We start from the raw sequence: 8,643 nt of genomic DNA, 5'->3' as shown, positions 1-8,643 counted from the left end.
AGTTGTTGGTTAATGAAGTTAACATCGACATCAACCGTTTCCTAAACCTAACTAAGTGTTTGTTTTGCCTTAACCTAACTTCCTGTGAAAATGGAAGTTTATTTTGAAAGGACACTATGCATGTAACTAGCGTACATTGACACGCTGTCTCTGACACGACCAAAAGTAACGTAAGAGGGGTACCCTGTGCATCGTATTCTGACGCCGAGGGGCACTGACCACGCGGCGGTACTTGACGGGTTGGGAGTGAGAATGTGTTGACGGAGAAGGGAGACCGTTTTGAGATGTCAAAACTAAAAGCAACACAGATTGATGCTTTTCAGCTTGTGGCCATCCTCAGGGTCATCATAGACCCACTTGTAATGCTGATGTAGTAGTTTTCAATAAATAAACTAAGACACCTTTTTCTTGAGTTCCTTGTTTGTTTAATGAGAGAATGAGACCTCCAGTCTGCAGAGTGGAATAAAAAAAAAAAGGTCTTTCACTTGTTTTCCTCCTGAGCTTTTATACACTTCGATATCTCCTTTTCACTCCTTAACCTTGAACCATCAGAGACTCATGCAGGTGTCTACACACAAAAACAAGGGAGACAGAGGTCCATTGTACAGGACACACAGACCATGTTCTCACATGTTTTTGCAGAGGCCTTTGCCTTCTCCACAGTGGTAAATAAAATATATATTATAACAGTAAAAAGGCTGATTATACACTACACTGACTTTTTATCAGTGGAGCAGATATTTTCTAACACATTTGCTCCTTTTTTGTTCTGAAGATTCAACCAGGAGATACCTTTCCGCAACTTTGGAGATGCACCGGTGCCAGTCACCTAACATAGGAGAAAACGAACAGGCTTTTTTTACTAGTGGAACTCTACAGTAGACTCCTGAAATAACTCCCCCTCTTCTGCAACTCAATAATAGAGATAAGGAAGGCAGTACAGGAGAGTTATCAGTTCCAGGTCCAACACACAGGACCACTGCAGCATTTCACCACCTCTCTCTCACTCTGCCCTTCACTTTTTCCCCTCCTTTGCCGAGTCCCGCCTCATCACCTCTCTTCCTCCCTTTCCCACTCCTCTGGCGTTCTCTCATCTTTCTCCCCCCCCCCCCACCCTCCATGCTGCATCTCTCTACCTCTCTTCCCCTCCTCCCCACATGTCTGTCTGTTCGAAAACTGGAGCAACGTCTTAATCGAGGCTCGGAGACGTGACGGGAATTTCTAAGCATCCCCGGCTCTGCAGTACAGACACAAACACACACACACACACACACACACACACTCTGCTTGGCAGCCAATTAACAGCCTGCGATCCCGCGCCAAAGGAATAACTGCATGCTGATGAGCTGGCGGCTCTAACGCGTGTGTGTCTATGTGTGTGTTTGTGATGAGCTGGTGGCCGTCAGAACCACTTACACAGATAGAAGGATATCTCTTTTATGTGTTCAGGGGAGAGAGGGGGGATTATGGCGCATTAAAAAGCATCTCTGTGAGGGACAAACTAAGACAGGAACAAGGAAGTTTGTGCCCGAGATTCTCTTTGTGTGTGTGTGTGTGTGTGTGTTTTGATGCCGTCCCGGCGTCTTCAATATGTGTGTGTGTTTGTGCATACAAGCAGCATTAGCAGAACAATGCGGATGATTTACATGGAGACTTGCTTTCTCCTCCTCCTCATCCTCCTCCTCATCCTTCCTCTATTTCCGTTACCTTTCGTTCTCCTCCTCCTCCTCCTTCCTCCTCCTCCTCACTTCTATCCTGCCTTCACTTTGGGGAGTTCATCCAAAGGTGAACGCTTGGCAAAAAAAGTATCTCTCTCTCCCCACCAACCCCTCTCAAAAAACTCATATATTCTCTTTTTGTGTCAAAAATCCTGACACCAGCCTTGACACGATATCCCCGAGCAGCAAAGCGCTGTGTTTGCCAGTGCAGGTTTCATCATCCGTCCTTGTTTTTTTTTTGGGGGGGGAGAGATATAGAATATGTTGAAAAGAAGACTGTGGGTTTAAATCCTGCCTCCTGTGATGCCGTTGCCCTACTTCTTTGCGCAGTCCTCCATATCAGTCTTTTCATTCTGCACACTGGATAAATAAATAAAATACTGGCAGGTGAAAGGTGTAAATTACTATTAGCAAGTGAAAAAAAACAATATTATGTTATATCACAACATCACAATTACAAATCCATTGAGAATAGCTAATCTGTGCAGTGAATTGTTTCCTTTTTTTCCATTGAAATCTGCCTTTAAACATGAGACAGGTGCTATTTTACTTCTGTTTAACTCAAAACTGAGTTATACATACAGATCTTTGACACAATCACATAATAACATCAGTGCATTATGATCACATCATGCATAATAGCATCGAAATGGTTCACTTTTGATCAAAACCAAAACCAACATGTGTCACAGAATTAGAAATGGAATGAATGGAAAGTGCAAATTAACAGCTACAGTATTAATTAGAAGCTGTGCATTGCCATAGGTAGAGATGTACAGTGAGGCTTTTTTCAAGTGTTGGCAAACTGATTTAGTCTTTTGTTAAACTAGGAGGACAACTAGTGGCAAAGTGCTGGGATAGCAGGAAAGCTGCGGGGGTTTGAAGGATAGTTTTGCTAGTTGTGAAAGGGTGCCATCTAGAGGAATTATTTCCAAATGACAGGGGGGAACGATCAGAGGAAATGTGTGTGCAGAAAATTAAAAAATGTTTTTGACAATCTCATGCTGAGATATTAAACAAATATTGTGTTTCATCTGAGAAACTTAAAAGACCAAACATCCACTGAAGGATTCCAGTTTTCCCTCAGAAGTAGCCGGTGGTAGAGTGAATGCATTAGTCACTAAATGTCCATTCTAATAGGTGAATCTATGATAGAAAGAAGAAAGAAAAAAAAACATGTCTATTAAAAAGATTGTTCACTGATATCTTTTAGTGTTCCCTACATTTCTTACGTGTTTCTTCCAGTTCAAGGAACACAATGACTAAACTTTTATTATCTCCCATATTTGACATTTTAAAACAATTTTGAAAGTGTGTATTTTCTCTCTCTATCTCTTGAATGTTATTGAAAAATACTTCAAGTTTATTTTATGATGTAAACTTAAGTATAGTTCAAGTATAATCCCCAGAATACTTTATGTAATAAGTATACTAATATCAATGTACTACTAGCATACTTGTAAGTGTATTACTTCAATACGTCTTGGGTCTAAATTGGCCCACTTTTTAGTCTATAAAAGTATACTTTTAAGTATACTTTAAATGTAAGAGCAGTAAACTCAGAACTAGTTTACATCCAAATTGTATTTTGTACTGCCACTATAATATGAACTATACTACTCATGACCTAGGTATACTGTTAGTTTACAAGTTATATACTTGTAGCCCACTTTTTAGTTTATGAAAGTATACTTTAAAGAATACTCTCAGTAAACTACTAGTTTAGTTTCAAGCATACTTGTAAGTTTTCTTTAAGTAAACTTTTAGTACTTGGCCACATATACTTACACTTTACTGTATACTTTTCAGTATAAACCAAGTTGTCACTTGGATTTTTCTGTATACTTGACGGTATAAGCCAAGTATACTTAAGTATAATTTTGTTAAGTTCATCTCTGATAAGTACATAAAAAGTAAACTGAAAGCTTACTCTCTTATTTTAAGTTTTAATTGAAGTATACTAATAGCATACTTGAATACACTTATTTTTTGTAAGGGTCATGTAGATTTGAAAACGGCATAAATACTGTAGATATTTGTTTATTATCTAACAGAAAAGTTCCTTAAGACACACTGGAAACAGATAGCATAATGCTCTCATCAGTGTATATTTAAAAAAATCATATTTTCTTAACTTGTTGATTTGAACCCAACACATACTGTGTGAATTGATTTAGCATTTTTGATATTTGCATTTCAAACAGCAAACTTCCTGATCAATCTGGAATGATCCGGTGACGTCAGCCCTGCTGAGTAACGGCTCCACCCAGTGGAGAGCTGCGGCAATGACAGGAAAGTTCCTGAAGACTCTGGAACTCCTCCAGTTAGAATATAAAAGCTGGGACAGTCCCATTGCTGAGACAGAAAGCGACAGAAGAAAACACACACTTTAACAAGAGGACTCAACACTAAACACACACACTGAAGATGCTGTGCTCTCATGGATTCCAGTCTGCCCTCAGTCCATTGAGGGACTTCTACTGGCCTGCACGCAGTCTGAGGTCAGAGGTCAAACCTCTGCTTTACCCACAGGATCTACTGCAGAGAAACCTACAGGAGCTCCGCAGCAGTCTTGAGCTGATGGACAAACTCCAACACAAGATCCTGGAGGAGGAAACGAAGCCTTTCCAAACCAGCGTGGCCGTGCAACCGGTGGTCTCCTACCAGCTGGAAAAAGACGGAAAGCCCTTTGGCCTGACTCTGGACATTCAAGGCTTTTCCCCAGAGGAGCTGTCCGTCAAACAGGTGGGCAGGAAGCTGAGAGTCAGCGGGAAAACGGAGAAGAAGCAGGAGGACGGGAAAGGCTCCTACTCTTACAGACGCCAGGAGTTCAGACAGGAGTTTGATCTGCCTGAAGGGCCGGACCCTGAAGCCGTCACCTGCTACCTGGCTCCGGACGGGAAGCTCCACATCCAGGCCGCCAATGCTCCGTGTGTTGAGGAGGCTGAGAGAGAGCTGACTATCAAGAGGAGCTCGGAGGAGAAAGCACAATAGAGGGAGCGTTCACAGACAGAAGGCAGCAGAACAACAGGATTGAATGTTGATCATATAAGCTTTTGTGTTCATGTTTCATAGATATATTTGACAGTTGAACTATGTTTTCCACATTTTTTGATAAATTTAATAAAATAGAATGAACGCTTCCTAATTTTTGACCCTTAAAGATTGAAGACTTGAAAGTGAATTTATCATTTAGAGTCTACTCATCGACTTTTATTTTAGAGCTGACATCACAATTCTTCTACTATCTACCACTTGTCATTCTTTGTCTTTTTACAGAAGTGAGAGGATGAGACATGAGTTGAAGTTTACTTAAGCTTAGCAGACCGTACATTAACTCCTGCTTAGCCTAAGTAACATACAACATAGTAGGCTATGTAACTTTGTACATGAATGTAAAAAGTGAGATATGATTACTATGACATGTTTGGAACAGTTCATTAAATGAGGTAAAGGTCAACATGGGGGTTGCCACATACTGTACATGTTATTTACTTATTTACTCACTCTGTCTTTAACAGCACACATTTCATTTAATGTCATTATGCATTCCAGTCATTAATCAGGCCTGTATTATTTGTTATTATGCTGCTTTGACTGTAATATTAACATCTGTCAACTGTCATCAAGCTGAAGTCTCTGTTCAGGTGATATAATATAATATAATATAATATAATATAATATAATATAATATAATATAATATAATGTTATATTATATTATACAGTATTATATTATATTATATAAATATGATGAAATTCACATAACTCATCTGGAAATATTCATATCACCAATAATAATAATAATAATAATAATATAATATATGTAATCAAATATGTGTAATATTAGTTATTATGTAATATAATGATGTAATCCATAACATTTGTGACCAAGAGAAGTGAATGCAAAACACTATTGTAGCCTACAGTGATGCTGTAACAGGATGTAAAAAACTATTTTTTTTTAATAGCACAACTCAATTCAGCAAGTTATCAAAGGTCCATGTGCACAATACATAAGCTTGAATGGAAAAGATCATTTAATAACCCTTAACCATAACCCTCACCCTCCTTAACTGTTGTATTTATATTAGCATGCACGAGTGACTCATTTTAATTAAAATGTGTGATCTCACCACAGCAGGTGCTTCTCTGAATGGCGATTAACCACATGTTTGACTAAGGAAAGGCCTACAGCTAAAAACTTTGTCAGCAAACTAGGTATTTCCACTGTGTGTCGACCTTGGATTTCCATTTTGCGGCCATTTCTTTAAGCAGAGATCATTAAAAAGAAATATTTCTGAACCTGCAATTAGACCAACAACGACCTGCTCTATTAAAAGTGTCATGAGATAACTTCTTGATTTGGCGCTGCGTAAATAATTAATTGACTTGAAATTGAACTGCTCCAATTTTAGCTTAAAGACGATATATAAATAATTCAAAATAAACCTCTAATTTTAAACAAACTTAACTAATGTATGGGGAATAAATTGATCCACAAAGCAGTGAATGCACCATAAAGTAGGCCCTATGTTAGAATATTTAATATTTATTCAATATTAGTAAAAGAATAATTGGTGAAATCATTGCAAAACTAAAAATAATAAAAATAAATACTAGAATAAATAAACATGCAAACTATTGCACCTCTACTGTTACCAAAACTGAAGTGGAGTATCATACACTCACTGTCCAATATATGTTTTAATACTACACACACAACTGTGGATTTCATTAGTGTGCTTAGTAAATATTCAGTTCAATTGGATCACTGTGCTGTGCCTGTAATGCTGGTGGCTTATCAGCTGCGTAATGCTTTGCCTTCATTTTGCCTCTGCCTTCTTAAAGATATATTATGGTTAGAGGATTTTTTGTATCTTGTTGCAACCAAAACATAATTGAATTATAACAACATAAACAGCATAAATAAATAAGGCTATTCAATAAAATGTTTTTAGAGACAACATTTATTTACCCTTGAACATTATACATTTTTTGTTGGAAAAAATAGCATTATTGTTGTTTGTGTTCATCTTAAATGACAATTTAAAGACACAATATTTCAATAAATAGTCAACTGGATAACATTACCAGTCAGTCATATTCAAATATTTCATTATTCAAATCAAATAACTAGTAAGAGAAAAATCAAACATTGTGGAGTTCTGTCTTTAGAAACCACGAGTAGAAAACAACATTTTTAAATCAGCAACATGTTGCGCAGTAAAGAAGGGATTTAACCTTTATTGTTAACATAATTCTTTTACGCATTGTATTCTCCCTGGCTAAATGAAAGCACTGTCAAAGTCAAGCATTGCTACAAATTGGTACTGAAGTTGCAAAAGAATAAGGAGTAGTTGCATTTTAAATTTCAGGTAAAAAAAGGATGCGACTCATTGTTGGAACTGCTGATTTAAAGGGACAGTGCGTAGGATTTGGTGGCTTCTGGTGGTGTGGTTGCAGATTGCAACCAACTGAATACCCCTCCGCTCACTCCTCCCTTTCCAAGACTGCGGTAATGTGAGTCGCCGAGTGCAAAAACCGTGGTAACGCCGTTCGCCTCGCTCAGAGGCCATCCTTACCATAATGACACTACTTTAGGAGCAACGGAAGTCAGACGGTGGCTGGCGGTACCACGGTTTTGCACTCTGCGGCTCACGTTACCGCAGTTTCACAAGCGTGTCGGAGAACCACGTTGGCCTTCGGGTAACGTAAAAATGCTAACGGCTCCCGCTCCCTATGTAGATATAAAGGACTCATTCTAAGCTAACAACGATTCAGGTGATTGTAGACTAGTGAAAACATAGTTATGAATATTATATTCCATTTCTGCTAATAGATCCCCTGAAATGGTACACACTGTTCCTTTAAAGAATACATGAGTGAAACGAGAAAACACAAATGAATTACACGGTAAAGTATTCTCTTCAAATATTATGAAAGGTATTATATTTTCTTTATTAGGTAGTAAAATAAAACTTTTTAAGTTGAAAGGATACAAATACATACCTGTATTGATTTTAAAAGGTAGCATGTACGCACCCTTATTGTGTAATGCCCTCATAATAAAAGTACCCTTTGAGGTAGATCAGTCTCCTCCTCAGTGTTGTTACGTAACTCTTCGGAGGAAAGGTACATTGCATGCTTGACATGAAGACGCAGTCACAGTGTGTAAGTTTTATAAATGAGTGTGGTGACAGCATTCATCCTGTACTCGAGGAATCCTATTTGGCAGTCAAATGAGCCTCAGCATTGACCTGGCAGGCCCTGTAGCTGCCCCCACAGTGTCAGCATCTCCTTGGGACTCCGTCTGTGAACGAGCAGAACGGATCTGTAAGCGCAGGGATTTCCCCTGTCTGTCTCCGGGAGATCAAACGTTAAAAAACCCGGGTGTTTGCTTGGCGAGAGCCCGAGTCTGTGCATGCACATGCCCAGGTACACATCATCTATTGGGAAGAGGCGCACCCTCTCGGACACCTCTTTCAATCGTAATGCAAGTGAGCCAGAGTACACCACCCCTCCTCCGCCGGCATACGGCGGGTACGCGCCTTTGTAGAAACGTTCCGGTATGTAGTATTTAGTGGACGGCTCGCGGTTCGGCATCGCGTTGTAGATCACATCCCCCACGAACAAATCCAGGTCAGTTTCATTCGTATAGGCTTTCCACAGGTTGTGCTCCTCCCACTGCTTGTGCAGGTAATCCAGGAGGGCGCCCGTTCGAACGAAGACATCGTCGTCCCCTTTGAACACGAAGATGGCGGTGGGGCAGTATTGCCGGAGCCAATGCCAGAATAGCAAGTCTTTTAGGGTCAAGTTGAAGAAAGTGTCTCTGAAATCCCACTGCAGGATGTCCCCGTATTTCTGGTTCTCAAGCTCCAGGAGGTTTTTGAGGTCCGGGTGAGGACCTGTGCTCGAGTCCTGCCT

The 8,643-nt window shown here is 39.5% G+C and overlaps 2 protein-coding genes across 3 annotated transcripts in view; one reads left to right on the top strand and one right to left on the bottom strand.

Moving 5' to 3' along the window:
- The first annotated feature begins 4,074 nt into the window (after nucleotides 1-4,074).
- Nucleotides 4,075-4,852, top strand: LOC141757603 (heat shock protein 30-like). Its single transcript, XM_074618187.1, has one exon. It carries the CDS (start codon nucleotides 4,146-4,148, stop codon nucleotides 4,710-4,712), a length of 567 nt encoding a protein of 188 aa, XP_074474288.1. The 5' UTR covers nucleotides 4,075-4,145; the 3' UTR covers nucleotides 4,713-4,852.
- Nucleotides 4,853-6,786: 1,934 nt separating this feature from the next.
- LOC141756886 (N-acetyllactosaminide beta-1,3-N-acetylglucosaminyltransferase 2) overlaps nucleotides 6,787-8,643 on the bottom strand; it is a 3,434-nt gene continuing 1,577 nt past the window's right edge. For both annotated transcript variants that reach the window (XM_074616854.1, XM_074616853.1), the window contains one exon: nucleotides 6,787-8,643. This exon is cut by the window's right edge and continues 692 nt beyond it. In XM_074616854.1, coding sequence (XP_074472955.1) covers nucleotides 7,966-8,643 — 678 coding nt within the window. In that variant the 3' untranslated portion in view covers nucleotides 6,787-7,965.

This window comes from Sebastes fasciatus, chromosome 19 (genome assembly GCF_043250625.1).
Source record: "Sebastes fasciatus isolate fSebFas1 chromosome 19, fSebFas1.pri, whole genome shotgun sequence".
NCBI classification, from domain to species: Eukaryota; Metazoa; Chordata; class Actinopteri; order Perciformes; family Sebastidae; genus Sebastes; species Sebastes fasciatus.
Note: the sequence above shows the minus strand (reverse complement) of the source record. Positions and strands in the feature narration are given on the sequence as shown.